This window comes from Phaethon aethereus (assembly GCF_964289735.1).
Source record: "Phaethon aethereus genome assembly, chromosome: 3".
NCBI lineage: Eukaryota > Metazoa > Chordata > Aves > Phaethontiformes > Phaethontidae > Phaethon > Phaethon aethereus.
In genome coordinates, this window is record NC_138576.1 from 77554010 (window position 1) to 77569512 (window position 15503).

The window sequence follows — 15503 nt, forward strand, 5'->3', positions numbered from 1 at the left end:
TTACTCAAATGATAAGCCCAAAGGGACAGATATTGCCTCTTACTAAGAAATATATACAACTAAGTCAATGGCGTATGTTCAAACTACCATAATGTGAATAATAAAATAGCTGTAATAGCATGAATATGAAGAAGGGAAATAGTCCCTAATACTTATTCTGTCCATAATACACAGGAAAGATACAGTCAGAATTAACGAGTAGGCTGAACATCTGAATTATTCTTATTTAGGGAAATGATCTAAGGTTCACTGTTCATCAAACCAATGCATGTTTAGAGTGGCTTGTATAATCTGCTTTTGGGATTGACAGGAAGAAAAGAGTTTCCTCCTCTATGGCATCCTTCACCAATGCAGTCCTTGCATTCCCTCTGCAGGAGGAGTAACCAGCTTCCCATATGGGACAATAAAGAAGCAGCTTAATGGGCATGCAACCCCTCTTTAGACTAGATAGCACGGTTCAGCCATAGGAAATTAATGATAGAAAGAGTCCAGGAAAGAGAAAAAAAAAGTCAATTATTGCCAAGTGCTCTTCCAAAAGACGCACATATGTCCCTTTAAGAACATGAATAGATAACATCGTCACATACATGCATTTTCCCTGTCATAGGCAATGCTGGAAAAAGAAAAATACAACTAGAACTGTCACCACAAATGCTCTGAAAACTGTAATTGCTTGTTTGTTAATTCCTCAGAGTGGAAAAAACCTTTTCTAAAAAGTACAATATATAAAAAATAAAAAGCATTTTTCCAGCCTCCTACACCTGCTTCTGTATGCTCAGGTATTTCATACCAATAAGAAATTACAAGAAGTTTATAGCTGTCGAGAATTTAATGCCCCCCAAAATGTTAAACTTAAGGAGCACTTTGAAGAACTTCCTAAAGCTGCATATGTGTGTGCTTTCAATCCCTTTTATTTTTTTCCTCTAATAATACACTGACATTTCCTGCATTTTCTGATTTCCTAAGTTATTTCAAATATTTTTAAGCAGGGTTATTGGAGAACACAGATTTCAGAAACTGTTGACATATAGAGGCTTCACACCAGGTAAACCTTATTTCTTGTACCAGCTGGTGCACTCTTCCATTTTAGGCTCCACTAAACTATGCCTGCTTCCTCATTACATTCTTGAGAAGGCTCCATTCATAGATCACTGACATTCACTTTTAAAACCCCTTGCACACACAAACCTTCCTAAATTTAATAGAGATTTTGTCTATAACAGAAAAGAATAAAACACAGTATTTGGAGTGATCAAATCAAATATGGTTTTCCTCCTCCCTTTTACTTGCAAACTTTGCTTTGGCTACCTATTTATTCTCCCCTTTTCTTTTGGGTACTATGATTTTGAAAGATGATTCAGAGATTCATGACTGCATTGACATCCTCCATAGGAATAAGAACATACTATTATTATACAAATAGCATGTAATGGGGATAAAAAATTTAATCTTAATACATATGCCTCCTTAATCGTTCCCTAGAAGCTTGCTTTCAATGGAACATGGCTCTTAAGGCAATTTATTATATTTTAAAGCTTTAGTCTTTTTTATTAGCAGTTCCATACACAAACTGGTGGTAATTTCTATTTACATATCCGTGTGGTAAAATCAGATTACTTCCAGATACAATTGTGTTTTACAGTCGTCAGGAGAACTGCGTCTTTTATCCGGATTCCTTTAAAGTACATCATGCATATGATTACTCATAAGAAATAAACTGATGCAAAGACATTTTTGCAAAGTGCCTACAGCAGTGTAAAACCTTGCCTTTCCTTGGCCTCACCAACTTTTCTTCTACCAAAGATCTGTGGAAGTTTATCTTACCCTGGGGACCAAGACCCATAACACTGTAACGCTACTTCAAAAAGGAAACGGTGTTCATAGGAAGAGCGTGTGTTTAAATGAGGTAATACATTGTATATTTGTATACAATTTCTGCTTTGAGGTAATGCTATGAGATTCTTTGCTCTGCACAGTAACTAAATAACCATAAATGATCTGTCATGCATATGCAAATCTGTCCCTCTAAGCACCTTATTAATTATTTCAAAGATACTTGGAGGTCACCACTCATGGAAATTTCTATGCATGAAGCCTCATTAATACAAGACACCATACAGAGAAATGGGATAGATTTTTGTTGCCATTTAGCAAGGGCAGAGAGGGTATAATCTGTAATGTTTACTTTTTTATTTTAATGACCAATGAAATCCAGCCAGTTCCTGTCTGTAAGTCCTTGCTCTGAGCTGATACCGTGGGTTTGAACCGTGGGGCTGCTGCCACACTACTCTGAACAGCTCATGCTGTCAACGCCCCAGCTACCGTGCTCGGAGCTCCGGTCCTCAATGCTGGCTGTTCTCAGCTGGAGGAGCGCTGCCTGGCACGAGGTTAGCAGCTAAGCACTGAGGAATTAATGTTGTTCTTCCAAAAATCACAGCAATGACACATTTTGTGTCGGAACAAAGTGAAGCTATGGCATTATCAAGGTGCTATATCATAGCTCATCAGCCAAGACGATAGCCGCCTTCTGAACACATACTGCCTCCTGCTTAATTAGGACACATCAAAGAAACCAAAGAAAAGCAAGGATGTAACCACACAAAATACCTGCACGCAATGACAAAATGCATCTTCTGGTATATCTGTGCCAGGAAGCAAGAAATTAAACCTACTTGAGAAGCACTATTTATCTGAAATCCCTAGGTCCTTTCTAGCTCAAGTTATCATACAGATGTGATAACACTGATCTCGTCTGTCACAGTGACCCTTCGCTGTAGCAGCTGCTGTTTATTTTTATTCTGTAGTGTGTGTTGTGCTTTCACCTCTAGATTGATTCAATAAAAGATATAAAAAACTTGCTATGTTGGTACATTCCCTTGATAAAAATTGGGAACAGTGAGTCAAATGTTAATGGAAACTGCAGGCTATGTTCATTATGTTATCTCTATTTTTGAAAAACACTAGAATGAACAGAACTAATTGGAAGTGCAAACAATTTAAATAGGCTTAATTACAAAACCAAACCCTCCTGTACAGTTCTAGGGCAATGTGTGCACATATACCTTGAAGAAATAGGCTAGTTTTTAAGTAAACCCGTTCTTCCATGAAAATGGAAAAATAAAATAATTTTCACAAAGTCCTAACTCAGAATACTAGTATTCTATGTTCAGCATTAGTCTGTGATGTTTAAAAATACATGTATTAATACAGACTATTTTGATATGTCTGTGCACCCTGGTCTCCTACCATAACATAAATCTCATTACAGTAAATATTACTTTGTTTTGTATTCCTTTTAGAAGCAGGCTCAAATCAACATCTAACCTTTCAATAAAGCTCAGATCTAATCTTTTTTCCTGTGAGTCACGCTCTGTTAGAGACAACATGTATAAAACCAACATTGCTTCAATAAGAAAGACAAGTCTTTTCTTGGTATGTCCCATGGTATTCATTCTTGTCAAGGGGAATTCATTGTAGGCTTCACTGAGGTAATTAGAGAAAGTTGTGTCAAACAGTGTTTTATCATCCTCACATGTAAATACAAACTTCAACTTGCAGTTGCAGAAATGAAGATTGTGAACTTTAGATTGCAAAAATGCAATCTTACACTATTCAGTAGGAGTGCCATCATAAGTGGAAAAGAAAATCACATGATACTGTTCTGAATGTTTCTTAATTGAATTCATTGCTGATGAAAGCTGCTGGATCCATAGCTATGAAGGAAGCTAAAAACATTTGTTGGCTACTCAGGCATTCCTCTTCTTCACAAGTGTGATGCAACTCAGTCTCATGACTTTCTCAAAGGAGAAAAAATAGTCATCAGTTCCTAATTCAAATATAACCTAATTCTAGAAACAACCACATTTCTTGCACACCGGAAAGTCATGTTCAGGGAGCTGCAGAAATGAACCAGTGAAATTACAACAGTACTGATTCGATTCTTCATCCTGCAAAGCAGTCTGAAAGATCATGCTTACAAATGCTTTTATTGATAGAGAACTGATAACACAACAAAGAGAACTGATGGAGGTAGCAATCAATTTTAGGTTTAGATGGAATATTAGTTAGAACTGCTGAATACTCAGATTGTGACCGAGACCCTCTCCAACACGAAGCAAGCCGGCACACAGTATGATGTCAATACTTTTTAGAGATAATCAGGCTGGCTCTGAGCAAGCAGGTATGCCTAGACAGCACCACACACCACTGTGCAGAGATACTAGCACAGGTCCTGAAGTAGTATTTGCCTGGTCAGTCCTCGTCAGCCTACCAGAGGTGTCACAGGGCCTGACCTACGCGCTGTACTGACACAACTATACTTCCTTCCCTTCAGCGCCATGATTTGGCTCCAGCTCAAGTCTCTGCACTGCACAGCACTGCGCTGCGCCACACCTAAACTGTGCGCTCCACTGGCACAGGGCAGCACCTCCACAGGATTTTTTCCAAGAGACTTTCTTACTAACTGGAGAACAGAGGGAAAATGTGTCACAACTGTATTGTTATTATTACTAGTACTATTATTAGTACTACTTTATAGTATTTTGAAATGATTTGGGGAGTTCTGAAACTAAGATTAGCAATACTTTAGCATTTCCATATTTAGCTATTTTAACACTTAAAGTATAACACAGCTGAGGATAGATTGGCAGCAATAGCTGCTTTTCCATTCCCACAGCTGAACCCTATCTCACTTGAACAGTAGAAGTACAGTCATCCTTTGTGCATCCTTCACAGTATCCCTTTCTTAGGCCAAGCCTGCGCCTTCCTCACCTCTCAAAGACTGAAATCTCATCCCTGAGCAGTTCAGCTCTGTCTTCTTCCATTTTCTTCTCATCCCATCCCTACTCTGCTTCTACCACTCAATTCCCATAGCATTCAACTTCAACACATTGAAGAGAAAAAAAGACTGGCTTGCTACCGCCAGCCAGGGGCAAAAACCTCTGCAAACTTCTTAGTTTCCTCTCTGAGAAAAAAAGGACAGATAACATTTCTGAACTGACCAACCAGAGTTACAAGATACATGTGAAAATCCTAACACAAGTTTTGTGCAGCATGACTAGCCATGGGCTTACAGACAGAAGAGGTGGAAAGGCCATTAGTTTCACATAACAGCCTGACCTGGAGGAAGCTCTGCGGCACTAGCCACAGCTGCGAGGAGGCCCACAAGAAAGGAGAAAGATCAGTTGCCTGCTGTACCCCGGGATAAGTGATTAACCTAAGGAGATAACAGGAGAACAGGGAAGAGAACTGATTAAACGAGGGGGGAAAAGGATTGATTCATCTCAAGTAGCTGATTAATTTGTGTGGAAGCACAAAATGGATTAACTTTTGGAGAAGCAAGGACAGAGGCTGAGAGTACAGACTGACCATACAGTACAACAGTAATGTCAAGGTCAAGGAAAGAGCAGTGGGTATAAAGTTCCTGTTAGGTTCCTCATGACAGGTTTTCTTACGCAACATTAAAAAGTGTTTTGTGCCGTATGACATCAGTGTATAAATGCAGTGGCAGAGCAAATTTTGGGGGGGAAGTAAAATGAAACCTGGTGAGACAGCACATAAACACGAATTCTAGTGAAGCATGAACTGATGACCCTTGCTAGATCACTCCTGAAGCAATTAAAGATAAATATTTTTAAATGGTTCTTACTACTGTATGTACTTTCAACATCCTCAAGGCAAATCCTCACATTAAGTAAATGCCACTCTCCTAAGAAATTTTGACAATTTTTCTCCCATCTAGTGATTTGAAACTTATTTGTCAGCCACTCAGGTAACTAGGCAAACCCATCTTCTATGCAGCTTCTAATACACTGGAAAATTATTCTCATACCTCTATACAGCACTTGTGACAAACATAGATGCACATACGCAAATTTAGCAACAGGAAAAATAAATTCTAATATATTTCTTCACAGCAAAATTTTTCAGAATTTTGCAGTCCATATGCCAGTGTAACTGAATGAATTCTCAAAACACATCTTCCAGATTCAGTGTAAGCATTTGTTTAGTTAAGCCAAACCTTGTTTCCTGCTCAGGTAAAACAGATAATCTGCCATCTTCCCAGGGTGACCTACATTTCATTCAACGAAGTGACAATTAGCAGCAATAGCTCCATCAACAGGAAGGCTATTTGAAATTCCTATTGCAGTCCTTTTTTTATTCATACTTGAAGATAGGCCAAGAAAGTTAACAATTTACTTAATTTGAAAGTGGAAATGTGAAGGTCGAGGTGCTTTTTTTTTTTTTTTAAACCAGAGTGTAATGCTATCATCTGCTAGCACCTCATGATTAGAAAATACTAATGTGAAGAAAGGATGCAGTTGCTTTTAAAACAAATGCCCTTTGGAATCCAATCAATTCTCCAGTTCACATGCTCAGCAAGAACCACTTCAATATTCAAATATTTTCTCCATGAAATGAAACAACTCCTATGAAAACAGTGTAATTCCACAGATATACTCAAAACTAATAGGTAATAAAAAATAAAATAATCTTGGCCTGAAATCAAAATCATATAAAATTTTTAAAAGAAAACCAGCTAAAACGTACCTACGCAAGGGAGGGAATAGCCAAGCTCTGGGTCATGGACGAACTGACGGTCATTCAGCATAGTCACACAGTACAAATGGAAACAGTCTAGGCAAATGACATGGCGATGCACGCACTGGAACACAAGCACAGGACTCCTGTTAAAAACAAAACAGTGAAAATGATGAACAAGGACCAGATCGAACTCCACAAAAAGCTTTGTCTCAAACTTCTAATTTTATCATAATTTTTCTTTAGTAGTACACAAGGTTATTACGTACATAAAACCAGAATTTACCCTGGCACATTGCAGAACTTTTTAAAAGAGATGGTTTCTAACATGAATCAGATGCGAGGAAAGGGAAGTAAGTTTTTGCTGAAAGTTGAAACTTTACTGAAAACTGGAACCTAAAGCAAGAAAAGTGCTTTAGTAACAGAAATCCTTTATATGAGATGAGGAAAGATCACATATGGTAAAACATCAAATGGTGGTAGGTAGGATTAAATAGAAATGTGAACAGCTCGGAAAGCTAAACAGGACATGCTAAGGGAGGGATTCCCACCACAGTCAATACACTCAGTGGAGGCTGGAGCGGATCAACCTCCAGGTATCTGCATTAGGGTGAGCTGAATCACTGGCTCCATTGTCTGTATGGACTAAATCTCCACAGACCATTACAGGAGCTCAGACACACCCCCGCCCCCGACACCTACATGGAGACAACTAAATATGAGCATCCCAAGCTTGTCAGGATACTGCTTGTGGAGATGCAGAGGGGAAACACTTGGAATAAGTGAGGACAAACAGTTTTACTCCTGAGCTGGCCTGCACTCAGAAACCCTCCAGTGGTGGCCGCAGCAAGGAGAGGCAGCGTCTCCCAAAATCCTGCTTAGGACCAATACACTGGAGGTGAGAGACAAAATGAGTAATACAGGAAATATTATATACACAGGAAATGTGTCTTCACTGCAGGAACACAGTGATAAACCTAACAGGTTTGCTCTAACGTAAGTTAACTTCCACTAACTCCTGGTGGACATACCTGAATTCCAAAATAATGACTATGACCCCTTTGACAAAGGTATGTGCTCTGTGAGTGTTATACAACACTGCTTGCTTATCTCTTCTCCTTGAGGACTATTACCAACCCCAAGTATCAAAATTGGAAAAATAAAGACATAGATGCATTAATCTGAAAAGAACAGTGATTCCCATTGAAATCACTACTTCGCTCCTTTTTATTTGTCTGATTTTTGTCTAAATTTTTTTTAGAAACTAGGAGGAAAGAGAATTATTTTTAAAAATAAAAGGAGGAATTCTCACATATTCACTCTATTCCAGGAAGAAGGTATTAAAATACATCAAATATAGCAGGACTTGTGATAAAATCATTTGAGTTAGCCATACTGCTATAGCTTCTATAAATCCTGCTAGACAATGCTTTGAAAACCCACTGAAATAGTAAATCACCAAGCCCACAATATGGGAATATGACTGCAAAATGTAATCAATAATAACTTCAGATACTGTATATAAGCATTTAATCTTCCATGAAAATATGCTTTAGAGTTGTACATACTATAGAATTCATGGCAGCGTGTTAGTATCTCCAAAAATATAATCTCTGTGTTTTAAGGATTTTGTTGAATAAAGCAGCTTAAAAACAGAATTAAATAAAACCTCCCCATTACTAATCCTTATTAGTTGCCCACTTGCTGTTCTGAATGTAACAAATAATAATTTTAAAAAGACAGCTGTTAGGCAAGATGATAAGCTGATCTGTATCATTTTAGCTCTGGATGGTCCCAAAATCATTACAGAGAGCTGGAGGAGCAGTTACATTGTCCCTACAGCGCAAAAGTCCCCATGGCTCAGCAGTCAAATGTAACCTTAAGAAAAACACCCCAAAGATTTCTTACTGAAATGCAGAGATAATAAATTTTTCCTATAGCTTTAATGGGTATCTCTCTTTTAGGGTTAATTGCTCATTTTTATTGCTTCAGTATCTGAGTATCTTTTTAGTTCCATGTGAAGCTCCCTGGATCTAAATTTACACCCCTCTGACCTTTGTTTCAAAGACAAAATAGAACTTATGTGTGAGGAGAGATCCACAAGAAAAGGCCATCAAAAGTTGAGTATCTTTAAAAAAACAGGCCAGAAATGAAAATGGTGTTATTGACACTTCCACCTAAACCTGTGCGCAGCCAAGACTAACAGCACTTCATTATGCAAATGACCTACTACAAACAATTACTAATGTAAATTATTTTGTGATAATCAGTTTTGCTTCTTAATGTATTTCAACTGTTTGAAATCAAACTATATTCTCCAGAAGGGGCAGAGCCGTATACGTACACACTCAAACTGCACCTGTGGGAGCAATAGCAATGTTAAAACACGCTATCTTTTAACACTGTTAGACTCGCACGCAATGCATACAAGCTACATACAAGTCTGGGTTCTGACTGTGCCACAAAACACAAGCTTCGCTTCACACTGTCCACTAATTTTGCAGCCCAGAGTATCTGTGTTGTAAGGCTCTGAGAAACTCAATCTGTATGCAGCGCAGATTTATTCAAATTCATTTGGCATCGAAACAGTCACTGCATTCCAACATTTGCAGATTTTGCATCAAAAGAAAGCACTTCTAGTTTAAGAGGGATATAAAAATTTTGTTCCTGCGATCAGTAAAGACAAAGATGTAGAGATTAGGTTCATAATGCCTGGATGAAGCTAGTAAATACTCATTTAGGATAACCCAAAGAGTTATTAATAGAAGCCTTGCTTGAACCAAGCACAATTTATTTTAGAAAGGAGTATTATGAAAGTAAAAAAATTTGCCACATAGTGTAACAAGGGCCCTTGCACAGTCTAACATAACAGTCTAGTAATGTAAATCTGATGTATATTTTAGAAGGCATTTCATAGGTTCCATTTACATAATGTGTTTGGCTGAATTAGAGGCTTCATGAGAATAATATAGAAGAAAAATGTTCCTCACAGCAACGGATGAATTGGTCCTTTTTGTTCGCCAATTAGGAATGTAACCACTTTTAAAAATTGAAAATCCAACATTACAATGCATCACAGAAAATTTCCATAGTAAGTCACTCGCTCCTGTGCTCTGATTCCTTTTCATTAGAATTTTATCAGCATGCATTTACTTAAATGAAAAAGAAAGGAGAACCTAAATGTTTCTGCTTCATGTTAGTATTGTCGGATTGTGGAACACAGCAGCACAGTTGGAAGCGCTATCTGGTCTGTACGCTCTTTCCTCCTTCTCCTAACTGAGAAGTAGCAAGACACAGATAACTCTCAGATAGAGTACAACAGCATACTGGCTAAATAAAGATATAAAGACTTGATCTTGTTTAGATAAGAAGCCCACTGGGAAATAAATTGTTCTAGTCTATCCCAAAATCTCATGACGGTTATTAATGTACTGAGAGTGAGTCCAATGGCTATGAATGTGAGAAGCTACTTAGCATAAGGAATTATTTGTAGACATAACAGTGGATTAACTGATATATATTTCAATGCCTACTGAAGAAAAATATGGGGCAATTTGTCCCTTGCTTGGTCTTTATCACTCATATTTTGAAAAAAGCTTGACTGAGTAAAGGTTAAACAGCACACCACAAATATCAGTCCATTATTTTTTAGAAAATGTGAGTAGCCACGGTCTGAAGCACTTTGAAGCAAGGAATATATCTAAGCCTGTAGAAATTTGTGAAAAACATGTTGGACAAATCTGTGAAACCCCCTCAAGGTCATTTCTAGGTGACAGTTGGATTTTTCTCACCTCAATCTCAAAATCTTAACCAAATAATAATAATAAACCTTAGCAGATGTCTGTAAGGCTGCCTTGCTGGGATTCCAGTCAGTGAAGCAAAAATAGCCATTTGGGATTCATTTCTGTGCAGTAAATAAATCTGAATGCACACAGCTTTATCACAGCCTTTAACCCCACCTATGAGTGCTATATTTATCATAACACACTTTTGCATTTCTAATACATTTTTCCATGTTGGCAGTCTTCCTGTATTTCAAAAAGCTTTCTATATAAGTACCATGAAATAATTTAATTTATAAATGGATCTCTATGTCATTCCAAAATGAATCTTTGTTAACGTACAGGTCAGATCGATACGCACCATTCACGAAAAGCTGAATCACTGAATAAAATGTGTAAAAAAAAATAAATTATGAAAAATATAAACTTTTGTGACATAGTACAGGCAGTCTCCTACTTCATAAGCAATCAAAGTAATTAAACAGAAATATTGTCTTTGAGCAGCACTCAATTGGTTTTGGCTTTACCCTTGCAGCAGAACAAAATTACAATGCCTAAATAGGCCAAATTATCCATCCATCACATGGCTTCCTCACAGAACTGTATGTAGGACGAGTACAATCTTCTAATTCATACAAAGCTGGTGCCATATCTGGTTTTCCTATTGCATACAGTCCACTTATTCAAAACTATTGAAAGAATTGCCTATTTATGATGCTTTAAGCGCATGGCTTTCTTACCATGAAAATACTTCCAAGTACTTCCAGTTAGATTATTAAATTCCATTAGAAAGATGCTACTATTTATATAAAATATAAATATACAAAATATAGAAAAATTACCACAGCGATTTCTAGTTTAGAACTGATGCCGTTTGGAGGAAAAGTATAGCAACAAATCCTGCCTTTTAATGAGCAATATGCTTTTATAGATTTATAGAAACAGTGACCTAGCAATTGGAGACAACCTGTAAGCAACAATGCAGGCCCCTAAATATTTAGATAAGGATAGGTATTTGAAGTGGGTATCAAGACCTTACATGAGAAAAGAAACAACGATAAATTCCTTAGAAAGAAATGTTACTGATATGACTTTGCAGTCAAGAACCCATCTTTCATGGACTTTTAGGAACCCACAAAAAGTACATCCCTGCTTTCCCCTTCCTAAGGGATGAAAATAAATATTTACATACACTGTGCCGATTAAAAAAACAACCAGTATATATAAGTACAGTATTCTTAGAAAACTGACATATTAAATCCGCTAAAACCACCAAAAAAATTCTGGTTTTGTGTCTTTGATCACTTGCCACACAATGCATCAAAGGTCATAAAGTGAAGGTTTTGAACAGTGTGAGACATCACTGTGCGAGCTTAAATTTTTTGGCTGTGCTTCTGTATAAAAATGTATTCTGACCCACAGCTGTTAACTTAAAGGGGCATTGGCAAGTGAAATCTGACCTATTTTCTCCTCTGTTACATGTTTTCCCCTAAAAATGTGCTTTCATGTTTCTTATTTCTATTGGAAAGTAGTGCCAAGAGGCCAGAACCCAGGAACAGCCTGACAGTAATAAACCAGAACATAAGAGGGAAGAACAGGCACACTTAAAATCAGTGCACAGGATGGCAAGTGCTCCTTCCAGCAATGCTCCTGTTAATTCTGTTAAGGTGTTTTTCATGCTCTGGAAGTGACACATGCTATCGCCTGTAAAATCTGTGATCGCTAAGGCAGGCAACGGCAACTGCCTCCCAAGGACACAGGCAAGGGAATTCTGTGTTACGTGTACTGGTACATTCATGTTAGTACCCAGCATTAAACATGTGCTGTGCCTGCTTGCTCGCACATGCCCTGTCTGAGCTCCGTGTTCAGACACAAAAGCCACCCTTGGCAGTAACAGCTGAATCTTATGATACCAAGAAATGGACAGTGATTAGGCTGCAGAATAAACTTTTCCCGTAATCAGATTATCAGACTAGCTGTCTACAGCACTCCTCTGCACAGCAAATAACTGATAAATCAGTCAAGCTTTGAAAGGAGATCAGTAGAACCTGCTCCTTCTCCTTCACCTGTGCTTTTAAAACATCATTAATTCTCTACTGGAGAGAAACGGAAAAGACCTCAGTAATGGAAGCAAAATATGACACACATGAACAAAGGAAGCGGCTCATAAGATGCCCTAACCCAAGCCCTGATGCCACCTGACAGTGGAAATATGAGAACAACCAACGGGACAGTGTAAGTGTGCAATGTCTTTGCTTTTCACAGAGCAGGGAGGATTTTGCATGGATGTGGTTCTTCAGAGCTCAGGGACCCTTGGATATTGATCTCTATTCCTCCCAGCGATCCCCTGGGAGCTCAAGGACTGCCCTGGCATCGGGTTCACCATGATTTTTCACACATGTATGCAACTGCGCTCAGTAACACACCAGAAGTAAGACCATAAGCGTCACTGCAGGAATGGCAGAGCAGCCTCCTTAAAGGTTAACTCAGAAACTTTGTAGCTTGCTGATGAGCACCAGCTTACTGTGAAACGATTCCTCCGTACTGGTTCTTTTGCACGCAATGACCTCCGAGAGCCTACGTCACTTACCCTCAGTACAAAGGTACAAGTGCTTCCACCCTCCCCAGGATTTAAGCTGGCTCACAGCAGACTTTCCTCTCCCCTGCGGCAGCACCCAGCCTTCAGCAGCACAGGCAAAACTGCACATCGCGGGCAGCCCTCGCCAGCCATGCACTCCATTTTGCCCAAAAAGCCTCCCTTTCACAGGCTCCTAACTTTCTGATGAGACATACTTGACCTTGACAGACTAGAGACATACAGGCAGAAATCAGCCTAGTTTGGTCTTCGGAAAAATAAATAAATAAATAAATCCGCAAGGTTGGGAGTTGAGAGAACGGTGGGATGTCATGGTAAGAGGAGGAAGGGCTAACTCCACCTGTACAAGTAGCACCATGTGATCCAGTAATTAAAGATGAATAAATAAAAAATGTCAAAATGCCTTTGTACCCTACTGGTCTCTTATTCCCCTGATCGGTTGCTGAGGATCCCATTGATTTCTTCCAAGGATTTAAACCTTATTTAGTCTTACTCCCTACATCTATGCTAGTAAAATTAACATTGTCAGCAAATGTTCTTATGTCACTGGAATGCAACTGTCTATACTGTTAAATTGCTAGAATAGGCTCTGGCATGGTTTTAGGCTTGCCAAATAGCAAAGTCCCAAACAGTTCCTGGGCATAGACCAGGGGTTACCATGTGCTGTCTTCAACAGGCAACAGCAATCTGCCTGTGGCCACCTTGCTTTAAAAACTAAGAGAGTTTAATAGTACAGATTTATGTTAGAAGACCTTTATTCTGGGACCCTTCTAATACCAAAGCTTACTGAATTATTCTGTTTTCTTACTTTTAGATTCACATCTTTATTCCCAAAAACAAACCTTTTGAAATAGCCTGTGAAAATTATGTTTTCTGTAAATATATTAGATAGAAGAAAAGTTTCCCAACATGAAAGACAAGAGGGAATTATGACCTCTTTTTGCTTTCTTGTGGATGCTGAAATCCCTGGAAAGACACAGGAGGAAAAGAATATTGCATATCATCTTAAGGGATGCTGTCACATTATCTTCTTCATTCCCTGGGACTCCAGGAAGGACTAGGACTCTTGGATACAGCATGCTTCCACTGTTAAATTTCAGTTACTCCCTTCCAGTTAGCTTTGAAAACACACCTTGGTGCATGAACTTTAAGGTTGTGTCTCTTAATATATATAGAATAAAAGACGACTGGAAAACAAGGCAAGGTAGGGAAGGGTGAAGGGAGAGAGGAAAGAAACATGTAAAAGGGAGCAGGAGGTAGAAGTGATATATTAAGCGCATTTGCTCCTAGAGAATTATCTTTCACCACCTTAACATATGTTTTATGCTTTTTCTCATCTTTCTTTTCAAATATGAACATTCAATTTATATGTTCATCCAAACAATAACTTGAGGGCGCTTGCCATTAAATGAGTCTTCAGTCTCAACCAAAGATACGATTATTATCTTATAAACAAAAACACCCTCAAGTTATTGTTATAATAAAGAGATTTCCTTATAGGAAACCACTTTTTTCAACTCCTCACTATCATTATAATTTACAGATAATATTTTACCCTTTCCTCCTCAAGGCAAATACTTTAGCATAAACGTCAAGGTGCAGTTATCTGAGAACACTTTTTACATCAGCACCTCTGCTCAAAAGGAAGAACAAGCCTTGGGCTAGCAAGTCTCATTGAACGCATTCTGACTTGGTAGATTTTAAGTGTACAAAGCAGTTAATTCCCCTTAACAGTCTAAAAAAAATTGTTTGCAACATCCACAAGAAAATTGTACTAGCAGTGAGAAAGGCTTGTTTATGTTGTTTTTCTATACTGCTTACAACCACTCTCATAAGATATTCATATTGTGATTTTTTTCTGATCTTGTTATGGCCCTTGTCACAAGAACAAGTGTGGAATTTAAATGCCCAACATGCACACAGCTCTATGTTTAGATTTATTAATTTCCCGCCTCCACCTTTTTCCCTACATGTCAACTTCCATCACATAGAAGAGTAAATGGAATCAACTCTCCAACCAGAAAAAACCCACCCAAATCCCACAAAAATTAAATAGTAAGAAACAGACAAATTATTACAAAGTTTGGGAAGTATCAATTCTGAATTTGTAACTGGGCCAAAAATATTTGCAAAAAATTCTAAAGATTTACAGAAATTAAACACAACTCAAAAGAGGATTCTGGAAGTTCAATTTAATTTTATGTGCCTCTTTCTGGTTTAAACTCAGTACACATTTTCACTAGTTTTGTATTGCCTGCTTGGAAGGGGGCTGGTCCTCTTTGTGCCTGTTCTTTTGAGGAATTACAGTATGTATTAGGACTCAGGTACCGCTCTTTGTACAGGAGTATTCATGAAAAATTTTGTCCCACTTATCTACCTGACCTAATAATCTGTGTAACACTTAGAAAAACTGACATTCATACAAATATAACTTTGCGTTTCTATAGGACCATTCAATTCCAGATCTTGATACCCAAATGATGCGTGGAGTACAGTGAAAGACAATAACAAATGGGCACATGTGACATTTACACCTCTTCTAAATTTACTGAATATTGTAGGAATGGAAGCAAGGGTATTCACAG

The 15503-nt window shown here is 38.1% G+C and overlaps 1 protein-coding gene across 1 annotated transcript in view; it reads right to left on the reverse strand.

The window, feature by feature from the left end:
• Window positions 1-15503, reverse strand: part of PRKN (parkin RBR E3 ubiquitin protein ligase) — a gene marked incomplete at both ends in the record, with an annotated part of 525235 nt that overhangs the window by 282885 nt on the left and 226847 nt on the right. The window contains one exon of the mRNA XM_081998560.1: window positions 6550-6686. Within this exon, the coding sequence (XP_081854686.1) occupies window positions 6550-6686 (137 nt within the window). The remainder of the gene's footprint in view (window positions 1-6549; window positions 6687-15503) is intronic.